Source organism: Microcaecilia unicolor, chromosome 2, assembly GCF_901765095.1.
Source record: "Microcaecilia unicolor chromosome 2, aMicUni1.1, whole genome shotgun sequence".
Taxonomy (NCBI): Eukaryota; Metazoa; Chordata; class Amphibia; order Gymnophiona; family Siphonopidae; genus Microcaecilia; species Microcaecilia unicolor.
The window spans coordinates 267,167,690-267,188,990 of NC_044032.1; the positions used below are offsets into that span (position 1 = coordinate 267,167,690).

At 46.5% G+C, this 21,301-nt stretch overlaps 1 protein-coding gene across 5 annotated transcripts in view; it reads left to right on the forward strand.

Moving 5' to 3' along the window:
• TAZ (tafazzin) overlaps window positions 1–8,180 on the forward strand; it is a 39,395-nt gene extending 31,215 nt beyond the window's left edge. For all 5 annotated transcript variants that reach the window (XM_030194143.1, XM_030194141.1, XM_030194142.1 and 2 more), the window contains exons 10-11: window positions 6,193–6,270; window positions 6,484–8,180. In XM_030194143.1, coding sequence (XP_030050003.1) covers window positions 6,193–6,270; window positions 6,484–6,585 — 180 coding nt within the window. In that variant the 3' untranslated portion in view covers window positions 6,586–8,180. The remainder of the gene's footprint in view (window positions 1–6,192; window positions 6,271–6,483) is intronic.
• Window positions 8,181–21,301: the final 13,121 nt, after the last annotated feature.

Genomic DNA, 21,301 nt, shown 5'->3' on the forward strand with positions numbered 1-21,301 from the left:
GAGTGCCTCAGAGCCATCCTTCCGGGGATCCTGGAAGGGCTGATGCGCCAGGCTGTGCCGGCGCCGGGGGTGCTTGCGCCCTCGGCGCCGATGACTGTGGCGCCGGCGAGCTCTAGCCCGGCGCCGGAGCTGTCGACACCGCCGCCGCTTGTGGTGCCGGTCTCGACCGCCACGCAGGTGGAGTCCCCGTCGACGTCGATGGAGGGAGCTCCGTCCCCGCCGGCGCGGGAGTCCACCGCTCGACGACACCGAGACCTCGGTGCCTCGACGTCGAGCCGGGCCCGGTACAGGACTCAGCTACATGAGCTAATGTCCGATACCGAGGATGAGGACTCGTGGGGGGAAGAGGAGGACCCTAGATATTTCTCCTCAGAGGAGTCTACGGGCCTTCCCTCGGACCCCACGCCTTCACCGGAGAGGAAGCTCTCACCTCCTGAGAGTCTCTCCTTTGCCTCCTTTGTGCGGGATATGTCTATCAGCATTCCCTTCCCCGTGGTCTCTGTGGAAGAGCCGAGGGCCGAGATGCTCGAGGTCCTCGACTATCCATCACCACCTAGAGAGTCCTCCACGGTGCCGCTGCACAATGTCCTGAAGGAGACGCTGCTCCGGAACTGGGTGCGACCATTAACTAACCCCACCATTCCCAAGAAAGCAGAGTCCCAGTACAGGATCCACTCTGACCCAGAGCTCATGCGGCCCCAATTGCCCCATGACTCAGCGGTCGTGGATTCTGCTCTCAAGAGGGCACGGAGTTCGAGGGATACCGCCTCGGCGCCCCCGGGGCGGGAGTCTCGCACTCTGGACTCGTTTGGGAGGAAGGCCTACCAATCCTCCATGCTCGTGACCCGCATCCAGTCATACCTGCTCTATATGAGCATTCACATGCGGACCTATGTGCAACAACTGGCGGACCTGGTCGAGAAGCTCCCGCCGGAGCAGTCCAGGCCTTATCAGGAGGTGGTCAGGCAGCTGAAGGCGTGCAGAAAGTTCCTGTCCAGGGGTATTTTTGACACCTGTGACGTGGCATCTCGTGCTGCGGCCCAAGGTATAGTGATGCGCAGGCTCTCATGGCTGCGTGCCTCTGACCTGGACAACCGCACCCAGCAGAGACTGGCTGACGTCCCTTGCCGGGGGGATAACATTTTCGGTGAGAAGGTCGAGCAGATGGTGGACCAACTGCATCAGCGGGAAACCGCTCTCGACAAGCTCTCCTACCGGGCGCCTTCAGCATCCACCTCCACAGGTGGACGTTTTTCCCGGGCCCGGCAGGCTGCACCCTATTCTTTTGCGAAGCGTAGGTACAACCAGCCGGCCCGAAGGCCTCGTCAGGCACAGGGACAGCCCCAGCGCGCTCGTTCTCGTCAACAGCGTGCGCCTAAGCAGCCCCCTGCGCCTCCACAGCAAAAGCCGGGGACGGGCTTTTGACTGGATCCACGGGAACATAGCCGCCCTACAAGTGTCCGTACCGGACGATCTGCCGGTCGGAGGGAGGTTAAAATTCTTTCACCAAAGGTGGCCTCTCATAACCTCCGACCAGTGGGTTCTCCAAATAGTGCGGTGCGGATACGCCCTGAATTTGGCCTCCCTGCCTCCAAATTGTCCCCCGGGAGCTCAGTCTTTCAGCTCCCATCACAAGCAGGTACTTGCAGAGGAACTCTCCGCCCTTCTCAGCGCCAATGCGGTCGAGCCCGTACCACCCGGGCAGGAAGGGCAGGGATTCTATTCCAGGTACTTCCTTGTGGAAAAGAAAACAGGGGGGATGCGTCCCATCCTAGACCTGAGAGGCCTGAACAAATTCCTGGTCAAAGAAAAGTTCAGGATGCTTTCCTTGGGCACCCTTCTGCCAATGATTCAGAAAAACGATTGGCTATGTTCCCTGGATTTAAAGGACGCATATACTCACATACCGATACTGCCAGCTCACAGACAGTATCTCAGATTCCGCCTGGGCGCACGGCACTTTCAGTATTGTGTGCTGCCCTTTGGGCTCGCCTCTGCCCCACGAGTGTTTACCAAGTGCCTCGTGGTGGTAGCGGCCTACCTACGCAAGCTGGGAGTGCACGTGTTCCCATATCTCGACGATTGGCTGGTCAAGAACACCTCGGAGGCAGGAGCCCTCCGGTCCATGCAGTGCACTATTCAACTTCTGGAGCTGCTGGGGTTTGTGATAAATTACCCAAAGTCCCATCTCCAGCCATCCCAGTCTCTGGAATTCATAGGAGCGCTGCTGAACACCCAGACGGCTCAGGCCTACCTTCCCGAAGCGCGGGCCACCAATCTCCTGGCCGTGGCTTCGCAGACCAGAGCGTCTCAGCAGGTCACAGCTCGGCAGATGTTGAGACTTCTGGGTCATATGGCCTCCACAGTTCATGTGACTCCCATGGCTCGTCTTCACATGAGATCTGCTCAATGGACCCTAGCTTCCCAGTGGTTCCAAGCCACCGGGAATCTAGAAGATGTCATCCGCCTCTCCACCAGTTGCCGCACTTCACTGCTCTGGTGGACCATCCGGACCAATTTGACCCTGGGATGTCCATTCCAAATTCCGCAGCCCTCGAAAGTGCTGACGACGGATGCATCTCGCCTGGGGTGGGGAGCTCACGTCGATGGGCTTCACACCCAGGGTCTGTGGTCCCTCCAGGAAAAGGATCTACAGATCAACCTCCTGGAGCTCCGAGCGATCTGGAACGCACTGAAGGCTTTCAGAGATCGGCTGTCCTACCAAATTATCCAAATTCGGACAGACAATCAGGTTGCAATGTATTACGTCAACAAGCAGGGGGGCACCGGATCTCGCCCCCTGTGTCAGGAAGCCGTCGGGATGTGGCGTTGGGCGTGTCGGTTCGGCATGCTTCTCCAAGCCAAGTACCTGGCAGGCGTAAACAACAGTCTGGCCGACAGACTGAGCAGAGTCATGCAACCGCACGAGTGGTCGCTCCATTCCAGAGTGGTACGCAAGATCTTCCGAGAGTGGGGCACCCCCTCGGTGGATCTTTTCGCCTCTCAGACCAACCACAAGCTGCCTCTGTTCTGTTCCAGACTTCAGACACACGGCAGGCTAGCGTCAGATGCCTTTCTCCTTCATTGGGGGACCGGCCTCCTGTATGCTTATCCTCCCATACCTTTGGTGGGGAAGACCTTACTGAAGCTCAAGCAAGACCGCGGCACCATGATTCTGATAGCGCCCTTTTGGCCCCGTCAGATCTGGTTCCCTCTTCTTCTGGAGTTGTCCTCAGAAGAACCGTGGAGATTGGAGTGTTTTCCGACTCTCATTTCGCAGAACGACGGAGCGTTGCTGCACCCCAACCTTCAATCCCTGGCTCTCATGGCCTGGATGTTGAGGGCGTAGACTTCGCTGCGTTGGGTCTGTCTGAGGGTGTCTCCCGGGTCTTGCTTGCCTCTAGGAAGGATTCCACTAAAAAGAGTTACTTTTTCAAGTGGAGGAGGTTTGTCGTTTGGTGTGAGAGCAAGGCCCTAGAACCTCGTTCTTGCCCTGCACAGAACCTGCTTGAATACCTTCTGCACTTATCAGAGTCTGGCCTCAAGACCAACTCAGTAAGGAATCACCTTAGTGCGATTAGTGCTTACCATTATCGTGTGGAAGGTAAAGCCATCTCTGGAGAGCCTTTAGTCGTTCGATTCATGAGGGGCTTGCTTTTGTCAAAGCCCCCTATCAAGCCTCCTACTGTGTCATGAGATCTCAACGTCGTCCTCACCCAGCTGATGAAACCTCCTTTTGAGCCACTGAATACCTTCCATCTGAAGTACTTGACCTGGAAGGTCATTTTCTTGGTGGCAGTTACTTCAGCTCGTAGGGTCAGTGAGCTTCAAGCCCTAGTAGCTCATGCTCCATATACCAAATTTCATCACAACAGAGTAGTGCTCCGCACCCACCCAAAGTTCCTGCCGAAGGTGGTGTCGGAGTTCCATCTTAACCAGTCAATTGTCTTGCCAACTTTCTTCCCCAGGCCGCATACCCGCCCTGCTGAACGTCAGTTGCACACATTGGACTGCAAGAGAGCATTGGCCTTCTACTTGGAGCGGACACAGCCCAACAGACAGTCCGCCCAATTGTTTATTTCTTTCGACCCTAACAGGCTAGGGGTCGCTGTCGGGAAACGCACCATCTCTAATTGGCTAGCAGATTGCATTTCCTTCACTTACGCCCAGGCTGGGCTGACTCTTGAGGGTCATGTCACGGCTCATAGTGTTAGAGCCATGGCAGCGTCAGTGGCCCACTTGAAGTCAGCCACTATTGAAGAGATTTGCAAGACTGCGACGTGGTCATCTGTCCACACATTCACATCACATTACTGCCTCCAGCAGGATACCCGACGCGACAGTCGGTTCGGGCAGTCGGTGCTGCAGAATCTGTTTGGGGTGTAAATCCAACTCCACCCTCCAGGACCCGAATTTATTCTGGTCAGGCTGCACTCTCAGTTAGTTGTTCTTCGTAGGTCAATTTCTGTTGTTTCCTCGCCGTTGCGAGGTTCCATTGACCTGGGTTCTTGTTTTGAGTGAGCCTGAGAGCTAGGGATACCCCAGTCGTGAGAACAAGCAGCCTGCTTGTCCTCGGAGAAAGGGTATGATACATACCTTTAGCAGGTGTTCTCCGAGGACAGCAGGCTGATTGTTCTCACCTACCCTCCCTCCTCCCCTTTGGAGTTGTGTGTTTCATCTTTTGCTAGTCATTCAACTGGCGGGAGCGGTCGCGCACGGGCGGGAAGACGGCCGCGCATGCGCGGTGGGCGTGCCCTGCGTGCCGACCGTCCCACGAAGCTTCTTTCCGGTTGGTGGGGGCTGCCGCGGACGTCACCCAGTCGTGAGAACAATCAGCCTGCTGTCCTCGGAGAACACCTGCTACAGGTATGTATCATACCCTGTTTGTGCACAGTTTGGGTAAGCACAAAAAGCTGGTAATCATGATTTTTTTTAAACACATTCTCACAATAGTCCTGTCTCCGAGGATATTTAAGTACATCTGCATTGACTTTGGAACCAAAATGTACCAGACTTGTTGGGAGGTCCTTGTTAAAATGGCTCTCCCAGTTGTCAGCCTGTACTGGCAGTTCCTGGAACTGGAGGGTAATAACCTCCTGTGGGTTTAGCAGAAGGCTGCCGACTGCAAGCTCGGACAATCCCCATTGGTTCACATTCTACTCCTGGTGGAATGGGGTAAATCTGCGCTAGTGCGCAATGCAGAATTTGCACACAATCCCCCCCTCCCCTCAAGACTGTGCAGAATTCTGCCTTTCCCATGCAGAATTCTGTGCAGTCTGCCTTTGCAGGCACAGTAACTCCGTGATTCCCTCCATACTCACCGGGCCGGAGGAGGAGCTACACAGCTGAAGGTCGGGCTGCCTCCTCTGCTGCCTCGGTTCCCGGCGGTTCCTTTGAGCCATGCATCTCAAAGAAACAGTCGGGCCTGGGATGGCAAAGGAGCAGAAAGCATCCCGATCTGCAGCTCCAGCTCCAGCTCCTCCTCCTCCAACGCTGGTCAGGTGAGGGTGCAGGGAAAAGTGGGCTGGAAAAAGATGGATGGAGTGGGGGGGGGGGGGGGGCTGGAAAAGGTGTATAGAGTGTAGATGCATGGAGGGAGCTGAAAAGAAAAGGTGGATAGTGTGGCGGGCTGGAAAAAGGTGGATGGAGGGGTATGTGTGTGTGCCATGGAAATGGGATGGAGGTCTGTATGAAAGTGCATGGAAACTGGGGTGGGGGGTATTTCCTGCCTGGGGGGAGATGCCAGCCCTTATAATAGGGGAATTCTGCTAAAAAATATTACAAACCAAACCCCCGTTTACTAAGCCGTGTGAATGGGCTGTGTCAGCACTACCACACTGCCAGCTGCTAGCGTCTTAGGAAACAGAGGTGAAAGTGTGCAGAATTTTGCAATTTTTTTTGCACAGAATTCCCTCTGGAGTAAAAGTCCCACAACCAAACTCTAGTTTTTGGTTTCAACTTCAGCCAAACCCAGCAAATAAGTTTCAGCTACAGTAAGTAGCTGCATTTTCAGTTGTTCTCTATAGAGGGCTGTTGTTCAGAGAACTCATCCACCTTCATTGTGGTGAGCTGTATGTGACTGCCTGTGTATTGTCTACAGATTTGTATTTGCTTTCAAACTGTGTTGGGTTGATGTAAATTTTCTTTCATCTCCATTGACCCATCCTCTGATTCTTTTCTTTCTTTTTGCAGAAAATCACTGTTCTGATTGGAAAGCCATTCAGTGTGATGCCTCTGGTGGAATGTCTTAGGTCGGAGAATAGATCTGCAGTAAGAAGCCTCTAAATACACATACCCTTGTTTTGTTGGATGTGTGAGGGTGAGCTTTTGTGCAAAAGGCCTTCTCTGCAGCTTGATGTGTGGGCACGTACAGCAGGGGGTGTTAGACATATATGGCATGTAAGACTGCTTTTTGTAATATGTTTTGAGCTGTGACCATCTCTATTCCTCTCCCCGCCTCCCCCCCCCCCCATTCCCATGCAGATGGAAATGCGGAAGGCAATCACAGATTTTATTCAGGAGGAGTTTCAGCTGCTGAAGTCCCAAGCAGAGTCCCTGCATCAACATTTCCAGTCCCAAAGATAGCAACAGGAGATCTCCAAGGAGAAATTGGACATCCATGTTGAGGGGGTAGAGTTTCTGCCTCTTTGGTGCCCGTAGAGTCCACCTTTCTGTTGATCGACTGGGTCATCTCAAAAGTGCATATGGATATGATGGCTGCCTGCCAAGCATACTGTTTTTTCAGTTTTCTCTCTCAGATATCTCTCAATATGTTTCCTGAGGATAAGAGGAGGCTCTGCAGACAGCCCTAGGTCATGACTCAATGGTTTTCATTAACCTCAGGGTGATGCACTGGTCACAGACGTTTTCTCTGGACCTGTTCTCTTCTCCTACGTTTTGCCATGGGGAAGGGTCTTAGAAACTGAGAGGCAAAATGCTCCCGTCTTCCGCTGTGCTTCAGATTGAATACCTAGCTATCCAGCTTGTAGTGACCTCATGTCAGTTACCTTCTGTATTTCATTCTGGCCATTATCAACTACAATTTTGATTTTTCTTGGGAGGGAAGAGGGTGAAATTATTCCAAGCATTAGTTTACACATAGACTTGAAGTTTTAAAATATGCACTGATTGTAGGCAGAGCATTTTTATCTGAAAAAAAAAAAAAAAAAAAAAAAACGGAGAAAAACTTTTGAACGTTGGTTGATCATGGTGTCAAGTTTTCGCAAAGTGTAGGGTTTTTTTTAATGGCAGTTGAAGATTTTTAAAACATTTTTGCTTCTGGGTTATTTGCAGTCAAAGAAAATGAGCAAGTTCTCCCACGATCGTTCGTCATTCAGGAAGTTCCTCCCGCTGTATTGTGAAATTGAACACAGGCTGTTTTGCTATCTCCTGTTCTTTTTGCTTCTTCATTTCAGAAGTTATGTTGAGAGACAGGAACATATTGGCAAATCCATATCGATTTTGTCTCAGTGTTTATGTAATGGTTACTGATGCAAACTTGAAAGATTTAGAGTATCCAGAAATTCAGGGAAAGAGAGGACGTTCTCTGACATTTTCTGTGAGCTAAGAACAAATGTTTGATGACAACTGCAGCATCTATTGGGGAAAAACTGCAACACTACCTGTAGCAGCTGAGCCAGACAAACCATAGTGGGGATAACCACAGTCCCTCAGCAGTTTTTTTTTTTCCAGAAGCTGAACATGAGATGGCAGCCACTGATCACATCTCTCATCTGTGGGGAAAACCATAGCACTGTAACTTTCATTGTAGCTTTTCCAGGAGCCGATCCCTGAGCCAGCCTTCACTGCAGATTTGTTAGATCTTTAAAAAAAAAAAAATGAAGTTTCATGGCTGTAAGTTGAAGCTTTTACCTAATTCAGCAAGCATTTTCTTACCAGCCTGCTGAACACTAGAGTCCAGAATCTGTCAATACCATGTTGCATTTTGGGGTTCTGTGGGATTGCATTCCAGATCCTTGTCGGAAAGAGGGCAAAGTGTATTGGGCTCAGATGTAATAAATTCTTTTTTTTAATTTCAATATGATACATCAGAGCCTTGGATTTTTAAACTGTTACCTATTATCTCGCATTCACTGAAGTAATTATCACTGTGGGTTTTAAAGGATTAAAAAAAAAATAACACTTGGACTCTTTTCAATAAAGATTTTCTAAACCTGGAACCCTTTCTTGAAAATTTGTGTCAACACTGATTATTTGAAGTCTTATACATTTTAATTAGGGGTTTAAGGCTAGAGTGTGCTGGTCTGCTTTGGTTTATAACATTGTTATTGGCTGTTTTACTTGAGATTATGTATGTGTTATGTGCACAGCTGAGAGAAAACTTGCTTGGATGACTAGTATATTATGGACCTTACTTTAGAAGCATCCCTGTTTGTAAATAGACACGTGCAGATTGGCATATGCACATTTAAATGCCATTTTAGAAAAGCAGCTATTTATGCATGGGGAAGCTCGTCACGTCTAGATAGCAAGGAGGTGTGATTAGGGTGGGCCAAACAATCTGATGTTTGTTCCCCAAGGGGAATACATGTGAATATAATAAAATATCTACAGCATGAATAAGTGCTTGCTGGGAAAAGCAAGTGCAAAGGCTGAGGGCAGACTTCTAATTCTCACCTCCCCCCCCCCCCCCCCCCAAACATTGCAAACTTTTGTGATCCCACCCCTATCTCTTCCCAGGGTTTCCTGGTGTCTAATGGAGAGCAGAAGCGAGCACCATTTGCTTCTTGTGACGAAACAGGGGATTTATGTCTGTAACTTCTTGTGTGAATGTATGACGTTTGTTCCATGCATTTCCCTTGTTTGTCCAGCAGATGGTGACTGTCTTTCTTCTTTTTTTCTTTTTTCTTTTTTCTTTTTTCTTTTTTCTTTTATAAAGCTGTTACAAAGTGACTAGTTTTTTTTCTGCCTAGCTGTGAGATAATCATTAGGGAGAGGGGAGAGAGAGAGAGATCTCTTCACTGAGGCCCTGTGAGCAGTTATATTTCCTGAACTCCCCAGGTCCTACCCAGGTAGTAGCAACTGTTAGATAGTTTTAATGTTGATTCTTGCTGTAGTTTTTTCACCTAGTTTTTTCAAATGTTCACTGTTTTACTGTAACAATAAACCTATTTGTTTATTGACTCTGCTGTCCTAGACTGGCTAAGAATCCTGCTGGTTTGTGTTTTGGTCTGTGGGTGCTTTCTGGGAACTGGGGGACCCCTGGGATTGTGGCCCCAGTGTCCTTAGAAAGCACTGGGGAATTAAGTTGCAGGTAGGAGACTCACCCAGAGGCAAGCATAACCCACAGGTAGGAGGAAGGGTATGCCAGAGTAGAGCACAGGCGGTAGTGGGCCTGAGCAGTGCTGAGACAGACCCTCTAGGTGGCCGCAGGGTTTAGCCCCAGGTGGGCTTTAGGCGTAGCGTGACACTCCTGCTCTAAAGTCCCATGTTCAAAATGATGTCTATGACCCCTAACAGTAATCTCATGGTACTACCACTAGGAGTCAAGCTTCCATAGAAGAGCCCATGGTAGCCTGACTTCCAGCTAAGGATCTTAGGCTCCATTTTGAACCAAGGTGGGAGTAATCAGAAGAGTTTGCAATGTTGTAACATAATAAGTGATGGCAGATAAAGATCTGAATGGTCCATCCAGTCTGCCCAACAGTCACACTCATTATCAGTTCATGACTAAATCAACATTGAATGTAATTTTATATACTTCATCACTAGTCTTTTTTTTTTTGTGTGTGTGTGTTTCTGGGACATAGACCATATAAGTCCACCTGGCTCTGTCCTTATGTTCTACCTACTGGCGTTGCCGTGAAAACCCACTCCAGCCTATCCAAATCTACCTTGTCATTTGCGGGACCCAGACTGTAAAAGTGTGCCCAGCACTGTCCTCAGTTCCAGCTACTGAAGTTGCAATTGAAGCCCTTTTCAGCTTTTCCGAAACCAGATTGCTATACACAGACCTATAAAGCTTGTCTCACACCAGTCTTAGTTCTTTACAGCCGGATTAGCTGTCCAAGCGTCACTCGCACATCCACCCCCCTCCCCCCCACTGTAGCCATTTAAGGTTTTTTTATTTTATTTTTTTTATTTACCATCTATTTTCTAATAGTTCCTCTGTGTTCAGCCCACGCTTTTTTGAATTCTATCACTTTTTTGTCTCTACCACCTCCCCCGAGAGGGCATTCCAAGCCTTGACCACCCTCTCTGTGAAAAAGAATTTCCTGACATTACTTCTAAGTCTGCCACCCCGCAATCTCAGCTCATGTCCTCTAGTTTTATCATTTCCCCTTCTCTGGAAGAGATTTGTTTCTATATTAATACCTTTCAAGTATTTAAACATCTGTATTATATCTCCCCTGTCCCTTCTTTCCTCTAGGGTATACATATTCAGGTCTTCCAGTCTCTTCTCCTACATTTTATGGTGCAAGCATATCATTTTTGTTGCCTTCCTCTGGACTACTTCTAGGCTTTTTACATTCTTAGCAAGATACGTCCTCCAAAACTGAACACAATACTCCAGGTGGGGCCTCACCAGCAACTTGTACAGGGGCATCAACACCTCCTCTCTCAATGCAGCCTAGCATCCTTCTGGCTATGCAGTGGCGTACAAAGGGGGGGGGGGTGGTCCGCCCCGGGTGCACGCTGCTGGGGGGTGCCGCGGCGCGTGCCTGCTCTGAGTTCGCTGACTTCGCGCGTTCGCTGCAGCTCCCTCTGCCCTGGAACAGGTTACTTCCTGTTTCGGGTCAGAGGGAGCTGCAGCGAACGCGCGAAGTCAGGGAACTCTGAGCAGGCGCGCACTGCGGCACCCCCCTCAGCAGCGTACACCTGGGGGGGTGCTGCATCGGGGGGGGGGTGCTGCACCTGGGGGGGCGGGGCGCTGCCTCGGGTGTCCGCCCCCCTAGGAACGCCGCCCCCCCCTAGGAACGCCACTGTGGCTATGGCCACTTTTGTTGCACTGGGGTTTTTTTCACGTTAAGGTCCTCTGACACTATCACCCCAAGGTCCCTCTCCCTGTCTGTGCATATCAGCCTCTCACCTCCTAGGACATACAGCTCCCTTGGGTTTCTACTCCCCAAATGCATCACTTTGCACTTTTTTGCATTAAATTTTAGTTCCCAAATGTTAGACCATTCTTCTAACTTTTGCAGATTCCTTTTCATGTTTTCCACTCCTGGGGTGTCCACTCTGTTACAAATCTTGGTATCATCTGCTAAAAGGTATACTTTACCTTTTAATCCTCCGGCAATGTCACTCACAAATTTATTGAACAGAATCAGACCCAGACCAATCCCTGAGGCACTCCCCTACTCACCTTTCCTTCCTTCGAGTGAATTCCATTGACCACCACCCTCTGGTGTCTGTCTGTCTGTCAACCGGTTTCTAATCCAATTCACCATTTTTGGTCCTAACTCCAGCCTTTTAAGTTTATTCAAGAGCCTTCTATGAGGGACCGTGTCAAAGGGCTTTGCTGAAATCCAAGTTGATTACATCTAGCGCACGTCCTCAATCCAGTTCTCTGGTCACCCAGTCAAAGAATTCAATCAAATTCGTTTGGCATGATTTACCTTTGGTAAAACCTTGTTGCCTCAGATCTTGTAACTCATTGGATTCCAGGAAATTCATTATCCTTTCCTTCAGCAACACTTCCATTACATTTCTAATACACAAAGTGAGGCTTACTGGCCTGTAGGTTCCCACTTCTCTGTCGCCACTTTTGTGAAGATGGACCACATCCGCTCTTCTTCAGTCCTGTGGAACCTCTCCCATCTCCAAGGATTTATTAAACAAATCTTTAAGAGGAGAATCTTTCAACTACACAGACGATGAGACTGCTACTACAATGTTGAGGTAGCTGGAAAGCAATTACCACACATGCTCGCAGTCTAAGCAGCAAAGTTCATGATCTGCAAGCCCTGATACTGGAGGCAGAGTTAGATGTAGTTGCTATCATAAAGACATGGTGCAATAACTCCTACGAATGGGACACAAACATACCGGGCTATAATCTGTTTAGGAAGGATGGAGATGGTAGAAAAGGTGGAGGAGTAGCTCAGTATGTCAGAAACAATATTAAAGCAACTGAAACACAGGGGTCTGGGGAAAGGAAGAAGCAATATGGATTGCCTTGAAAAGAGAAGATGGAACCTCTATCCACATAGGTGTTGTCTACAGACCTCCGACACATGCGGAGCAGCTTGATGACGGTCTGGTTGCAGATGTCCAAAAGTTGGGAAAGAAAGGGGAAATTCTGTTACTGGGTGATTTCAACTTGCCAGATGTGGACTGGAAAGTTCCATCTGCAGCGTCGGAAAGAAATAGGGAGATAGTGAATGCCTTTCAAAGTGCTCTTCTCAGACAAATGGTGATGGATCCCACGAGGGAAGGAGCGATGCTGGATTTGGTGCTCACAAATGAGGAAAGTGTGTCTAATGTCAGAGTAGGTGCCCACCTGGGCAGTAGTGATCAGCACATGGTTTGATATAATAGCTAGAGTGGAGGGCAGACACTCAAAACAGTCCTGGATTTCAAACATACAGACTAACAAAATTGGGACATACTTGAAGAAAGAGCTGATAGGATGGGACGACAGAGAAGTGGAAAGACAGTGGTCCAGGCTCAAGGGAGCTATTAAAATGGTTCTCCAAACAAGTGGCTGAGAAAATAAAGGCAAAAGAGGTGGCATTCATGAAATACAGGAAAACGCAAGAAGAGGAACACAAAGAATACCGGGAGAAACTAAAAGAAGCCAAGCGGGAGATACGTCTAGTGAAAGTGAAGGTGGAAGAGCAAATGACTAGAAATGCAAGGGAGTTGCGAGATTGAAAGATGCTGTGGATGGCTATGTGGAGAGCGATGAAGGAAAAGTGAATGTGCTAAACAAATATTTTTCTTCTGTTCACAGAAGAAAATCCTGCAGAGGGACCACGATCGGCTGGTAAAGGAACATATAAGAATGGAGTGGATATCACACCGTTTACAGAAGAAAGTGTTATGAACAACTTGAAAAACTGCAAAGATATATGAGCAATGCATTGTGCGTAATATAGTCTTATATGAATGTGACCAAACCAGGCTATAATCTTTTTAGGAAGGACAAGGAGGGCCAAAGAGGTGGGGGAGTGGTATTGTATGTGAAAAATAATAGAGTGACTGAAATGCAGGGAACCTGGGGAAAGGAATAAGCTATAAGGATCATCCTGGAAAGAAAAGATGAAACCTGTATCAACACAGGTGTTATCTAGAGACCACCAGCACAAATGGAGACATTGGACAAGGATCTGATCAAAGATATCCATAAGCTCAGACTGAAAGGGGAGGCACTGTTGCTGGGAGATTTAAATTTGCGTGAATTGGAACGTCCTGTTGGTAGAATCTGAAAGAAGCAGAGAGATTGTGAATGTCTGCCAAAGTGCTTTGTTCAGACAAATGGTGATGGAACCCATGAGGGAAGGGTCAACACTGGAAGTCAGCGGGATGCCTCCATCCACCAACACTTGCACTTCCTGAGCCATGCTTTGAGCGATCATTAAGGTATGCCACTGCTGAAATATGGGGCACCATATTTCAGCAGTGGCATACCTTAATTATCGCTCAAATGCACATGGAGCGTATGATGATTAAAGACTTTGTTTTTTTACTCTACTGCGATCCAGTTTCAAAAGAACAAGAACAACCCATCATCTGTAGGGTAGCTTATATACAAGAGGTACTTAGGTAACAGAACATTACAAAATTGCAATCATTCTGGACTTGTGTCTAGGGGGTGTACCTCTGTATCCCAATGACAAGCTAGCTGTTGGAAAAGAAACAATGTCACAGGTGGAATATATTATATTTATTAGGTAAAGAAAAATATATATAAATAGTTCAGCAGCAAAATGCCAAGCAAAGTTCAAAATAATTTGCTATAAAAATAGATTCTCACCAAATATAGATAATACAATATAATTATCCTAATGGACTAACTAAGTGAATGATTATACAACCAATCACCACTGATATCCTAATGATTAGCATTAGAGGTTACACCACATGTCTTATGCAAAATACGGTTAGCAGCTGAGTATACAGGCCAGAAGTCCTGACATAAACCTATCTGTCTCTGTTATGCTCTGCTACACTCCTCCAGAGGTGCAGTCTGCTTGCGCAGGGTATGGGCATTCGAGGATGCGGTGGCCATCTTGGATGTGGGTATCTCCAGGTTAGGGCAGCCATCTTGATGATGGGCGTCTCAGGTGGTGGCAGCCATCTTGGAGCTGAGCTGCTTCAGGAAGGAAGCCCATATTTGGGTGTAGAGCATCTCCTCTGATGGGGGCAGCCATCTTGGAACAGCTGCACATGGTTGAGCCTAATTCCTGTACTATTTAAAGCCCTGCTTCCAGTCCTTCCATGATTCAGCTTCTGCTGCATAGAGGTCGTGGTTCTCGTCCTGTGTTCCTGGACGGCTACCTTGTTCCAGTGTTTTCCTGTGTACCAGACCTTAGATTGTTTCTTGACTTCTTGTTGTGTTGCTGCCTGCCCAGACCTCGGTCTGTTTCCTTTTTACTCGCTGCACTGCTGACCCCTTTGTTCCTGGACTGTATTTGCTCTCGCCTGTCAGGTCAGTGGCCGTGCAACCCCGCCGGTTCCAGAAGTCCTGGTGGCTGCCCACAGCTGAGGGCTCAACTCTCAGGGAACGGCAGTCGCTTCCCAGGTGAAGCTAGGGGTTGTCTGGCTGCCTGACCGAGTGTGGCGTCACTCCATCTTCGCCGTGCTCAGTCGGGGCACAAGGGCTCACATTTCCCGTCATAACAGTCTCAGACAAAAACTACTACTACTACTTATCATTTCTAAAGCGCTACTAGACGTACGCAGTGCTGTACACTTGAACATGAAGAGATAGTCCCTGCTCGACAGAGCTTACAATCTAATTAAGGACTAATTATCCCCGTGACCATAGGTAATATATCCTGTTATCTCACCTTGCCGTCTGTCACAGACTCCCAATGGTAGAGAAGCGGATTTCCTTAGAGTCTTGAGCTGGAAACCTCAGCGAGCCTTCCAGTCCAGGAATAGGTCCAAGATTTGTATATCTGAATGTAGATTACACAGTCTTCAGTAGGGCCTTGTGTTAGCTGAGCTAACCTTGAGTTTGTTACAAGGTATGCAGTTCACTAGTGTTTAGGAAAAACAGTCTTTTGCTCTTTCAAGCATTCTGTTCACCTGCAAATCATCCGGTGTTTCTCTCTTCTGGTGTTCTCCCTCCAACTTTCTTCAGTCCAAACCTTTGGTATCCAAGGGTCAGATGATACCTGTGGACCAATCACAGACGGTGACTTATATAGTGTCCAGCCAGCTTCATGGTGAAGAAGCGAGCCTTTGTTCAATGGCATGCAGACTCCCTGTCTGAGGCCATACTCCTGGAGCCGTCTCTCTCTCTCCTCCATTCTTCCCAGGAGATAACTGGGCTAGTTTGCAACAAAGAATATGTCCTTGGATGAAGTATTCTTGCAAGGCTCAGCAGTAATTTTCCTTTGCAAGAAAGCTGGATTCTAATGGTTACAGATGTATTCAGGTCACAGGCTGTAGAATCCATATTGTTATAAGAATAGTTCAATCAACAAAGCAGCTTGTAATGAGAAAAATATAATTTATTAATGAATATTAAAAATTATATACAAAAACAGCCCGACACAGGCCGTGTTTCACCCAGCAGGGCTGCTTCAGGGGCTACAAAACAAATAAAATGTCGTTTAAAAACATAATGCAGATATAAAAAAAAATAGTAATTTGTAAGAATTACTATATACACATTACATATATATGTGTTTCTATATTATATATCAATTACATAAAGTAAATATAACATGAAATAAATATAACACAAATATCCCACACATATACATGACTAAAAATTATATAATAATGGTGTATGTTTGCATATGTTATACTAATTATATTAAATAAATATAACACAAATATATCTCACACACATAATAACTAAAAAAGTGTACAAAACTGTTTTTTGTATCAATTTTTAAATAAAGTGCAATGTAATTTATCATAAATAAGAATGTTCTACCAATGGTTTTCTAATAATTTCCATTTCAATGCACTTCTATGCTCAATAATTCTAATATTGAGCTTCCTTTTTGTTTTTCCTATATAAACTAGTTTGCAAGGACATATGGCGACATATACTACATTATTTGTTTTACAGTTGGTAAATTGCTGTAGATGGATTTCTTTGTTTTCTGATGATATATATAGACGTAGTTTTTGTATTAACAGTACAAACTGATCATGTGCCACATGGAAAGTGACCTATGCATTTCAGTGGATATCCTTTTTCCTTAAAACGTCTGGACATATCTTTAGATCTAAGTGTGTATGTTTTGGGAGACGTTTATATTCGGATCCCAAAACATACACACTTAGATCTAAAGATATGTCCAGACGTTTTAAGGAAAAAGGATAGCCACTGAAATGCATAAAAGAAGGCTTTCATAAGGCTTCAAGCTTTTCAAGAGAAACATTGCTTAAACCAATCAAGAAAACAAACAAAGACAAGATAGTTTGCACTTTACCCTTCACCAGGGCTTATTTTCAGGGGGTACTTGGGGGTACTGAGTACCGGCACCTTTTCCATTGTCTGTTAAAATTGACCCATGGTCCCCAAGTTGTAATGATACAGCTCAGGCTCTACACACCAATTCTGTCTTGTCATAGATTCTGTAGACTGGTTGCAGGGGGCCTGGCTATTATGGGGTAGGTCCATCAGTGATCACCCCACTCCTGAAGGGTGGCCTAGAATTTGAGTACCAGCACCTTTTTTGCTAGAAAAAAACACACAGCCCTTCACTAATATGTCCAGTTCTATTGTTAACATTATTAAAAAAACATTGGCATTTATTACAAAATTTAGATGTATTTGATTAGAAGAAACTTATTGTTGCATACAAACGTGAAAAGAATCTCAGAGACCTTTTGGGTAATGTAGATGGAACCAATCTAGTTACATCATCCAATAATTTACCCATAAGTCACTTTCCATGCGGCACATACTCAGTTTGTACTGTTAATATAAAAACTAAGAGTCTATATATATCATCAGCAAACAAAGAAATTCATCTACAGCAATTTACCAACTGTAAAACAAATAATGTAGTATATGTCGCCATATGTCCTTGCAAACTAGTTTATATAGGAAAAACAAAAAGGAAGCTCAATATTAGAATTACTGAGCATAGAAGTGCATTGAAATGGAAATTATTAGAAAACCATTGGTAGAACATTCAGTAATCTTGGGTCATAAATTTGAAGATTATCAGTTTTCTGTAATTTATACATATATAGGAATAAATGGAGAGGTGGACCTATTGACATTCACCTACTTCGCAAAGAGCAACAATTAATTTACAAACTGCTGCAGCCCATGCCATGCTGAGGCTCCATCAGGCAAAGATAGCAGAAATCTCTAGAGTTCAGATCCACAACTTCCAGGGTCCTCAGTGTATTGTTTCCACAACATACCCAGCTTGGTAGGACCTTGTTAGATATTCCTGTGTTGCAGTACACTAAGGATCTAAACTGGAACCCTGCACATGCTCAGAACTCATGCATGAACTAAGAATGTGCAGGGTGCCAGTGTCGGTGGCTGAGAACACTGCCACAGGAGGAGCTTTGGGGGGCTACTAATGTCTTTAGCTGCTGAGGCTTGGGAATCTCTACCAGTTAAGGTATTTCATTTTTACGTTGAGTGAGAGAGGATGGGGAGATCTCCAAAAATTAGAAGAATGGTCAAAGGTCTGGCAGTTAAAGTTCAATACTACTATAACAAGAAACCACTTGTATTCTACCTTAAAAAGTAAACATATTTAATATTTTAAACATTTTTATATATGCATATAGATGTAGTGTTCAGACCAAGTATATTATCAGGCTTATTTTCGAAAGAGAAGGGTGCCCATCTTTTGACACATATCTGGAGATGAGTGTCCTTCTCTCAGGGTCGCCCAAATCAGCATAATCGAAAGCAGATTTTGGGCGTCCCCAACTGCTTCCCGTCGCGGGGACGACCAAAGTTCCCAGGGGCGTGTCTGAAGCATAGCGAAGGCGGGACTGGGATGTGCCTAACAGATGGGCATCCTCAAGCGATAATGGAAAAAAGAAGGGTGTCTCTGATTAACACTTGGCCGACTTTACTTGGTCTTTTTTTTTTATGACCAAGCTACAAAAATGTGCCCTAAATGACCAGATGACCACTGGAGGGAATCGGGGATGACCTTCCCTGACTCCCCCATTGGTCACTAACCACCTCCCACCCCAAAAAAAAAGAACTTTAAAAACTTTTGTCTTTTTTTTTTTAGAGTATGGGTGAAGGACGTCCTTCGCTATGCCTCCGTCCCTGCAACGGCAGTTGAGGACATCCAAAATGTGGATGTTTCTGTGAGAAGGACGTCCATGCCTTTGCTATGCCTCTGACACCCCCTTTATTTATTTATTTGGATTTTGGATAACAAGTAGCAGCAGTGGGATTTGAACCGGCCACCTCTGGATTACAAGACCAGTGCTATAACCACTAGGCTGCTCCTCCACTCCCTTGAAATTTGGCCGTCCCTGTGGGGGGGGGGGGGCAGTATACAGGTCCCTGGGGGGGAGGTATGTGTGTGTCAGTGGAGGCATAACGAAGGCATGGACGTCCTTTCAAACATTTTGGACGTCCTCAACTCTCCCGCCCCCACAGGGACAGCCAAATTTCAAGGGAGTGGAGTGGAGGAGTGGCCTAGTGGTTAGAACACTGGTCTTACAATCCAGAGGTGGCCGGCTCAAATCCCACTGCTGCTACTTGTGATCCAAAATCTAAATAAATAAAGGGGGTGTCAGAGGCATAGCAAAGGCATGGACGTCCTTCTCATAGAAACATCCAGGCATGGACTTCCTTCTCACAGAAACATCCACATTTTGGATGTCCTCAACTGCCATCGCAGGGACGGAGACATAGTGAAGGACGTCCTTCACCCATACTCTCTTTTTCTTTTTTTTTTTAAAGACAAGAGTATTTAAAGTTGTTTTTTTCGGGGTGGGAGGTGGTTAGTGACCACTGCATGCCTTTTTCCATTTAGTTAGTGCATCAGTTAGTCCACTGCAGTGCCCCCTAGGGTGCCCAGTTGGTGTCCTGGCATGTGAGGGGGACCAGTGCACTACGAATGCTGGCTCCTCCCATGATCAAAGGGCTTGGATTTGGTCGTTTCTGAGATGGGCGTCCTCGGTTTCCATTATCGCTGAAAACCAGGGACGACCATCTCTAAGGTTGACCTAAATATTGAGATTTGGGCGTCCCCAACCGTATTATCGAAATGAAAGATGGATGCCCATCTTTTTTCGATAATATGGGTTTTCCCGCCCCTTCGCCGGGACGTCCTGCAAGGACGCCCTCAGGAAAACTTGGGCGCCCCGTTCACTTATGCCCCTCTATGTGTTGTAGGATCCATCTTCTCTATAATACACTTCTCCAATCATCATTGCACTGAGTCCCGACAAGCCTGCCTAATCAATAAAGCCAGCTCTAAATTAGTTTGAGCACTACATCTATATTTATATACATATATTTAAAAATGTAAAAATATAAGATGTTAGAGACGATATGATACAGACATTCAAATATTTGAACAGTATGAATCTACAAACAATAGTCTGCCAGAGACAGGAAGGTGGTAGAACTAAAGGACATGAATTGAGGTTGTAGGGGGACTGACTCAGGAATAATGTCAAGAAGTACTTTTTCACAGAGATGATGGTAGATACCTGGCATGCCCTCCTGCAGGAAGTGGTGGAGATGAAAATGGTAATGGAATTCAAAAATGCATGGGATAAACATGAAGGAATCCTGCATGGAACTAAAAAAGCTTAGTGGTGATTATATGGCAACACCAGTTATTGGGAAGCAAAGCCAGTGCTGGGCAGATTTCTACGGTCTGTGTACTACTGATCATGGCTGGACAGATTGAGCTTCAGTAGCTGGAGAACAAGGTCAGTGTACTGTTCTGGATAAAGTATAATGTAGCTAAACAGCCAGCTTAAACCATGCTCAAGTCGAAGCTTTACCAGTAGACTCTCAGTTCTTAAGCAAATCTTCTTTATGCTAACACTCATAATAAACAAAGAAAATCCAACTTACAGTTCAGTTGCTTAAAAAATAATTGTTGCCTTCTACACACACAGGCTGTGTCATGAAACACCTAGCACCAACCTGGGGCTAATCCTGTGGCCATCTAGAGGGTCTGTCCCAGGACTGCCCAGGCCCACTCACACCTGAGCACCGGCATACACTCCTCCCACCGCACTGGGTCCTGAATGCCTCTGGGCAAGTATCCCACCTGCAAGTTATTTCCCCAGTGGTTTCTAAGGACACTGGGGCCACAATCCCAAGGGTCCCACAGTTCCTAGAAAACATCCACAGACCGAGAACACAAACCACCAGGATTCTGAGTCCAGGACAACAGGGCTAATTAACTAATGGGTTTATTATCAGAAGAAAGTAGAACAGTGAATGATGAAAGATGTAAACAGCAAACAATAACAGGTAAAAATAACAGGAATCAACATCAAGACTAACTAAACACTTTCTTACTACCTAAGTAATACTTGGGGAGTTCAGGAAAAATAACTGCTCACAGGATTTGAACAGGGACTCAATGCAGAGATCACCACTCTCCAAATTCCCACTCTGAGACTGTGGGGGACTCCAGCACATTCTGGCTGGTTCTTGCACTTCAGGGCCCAGCATGGGCGGTTTGACTGTTTCATTTGGGGGGGACGACAAAGGATGGGGTGGAGCATATTAGCATATTCATATATATATATATATATGCAAATGAATATGCTAATATGAAGGAAGGAAGGGAGAAAGAGCTGGCTTTTTTTTTTTGAAATAACCATAATGAATATGTATGAGATATCAAGCCAGCTCTTTATCCCTTCTTTCCTCCTTACCTAGCACTCCCTCTCCAGTAGTATTTCCACACCCTCTTTCCCATACCATGCCAGTGTTGACCTTAGAAATGCATAGGCTCTTTATGTAGATCCTTCAAGAGGTAGTATGTCATGATTTAGGCTCTAAATCCCTTTCTGATGTTTTGGTGCCACCTCAGTAAGGCCAACACACAATCTCTCCACTGTAAAGCGCTATACACAAACTTGTGCAAAGACACACTCATAACCTTACCAAACCATAACAGCACGAATTCCAAGGACAGGATGAGCTACAACCTTATGCGTGAAAAGGCAGAACTGTAATTACACCAGG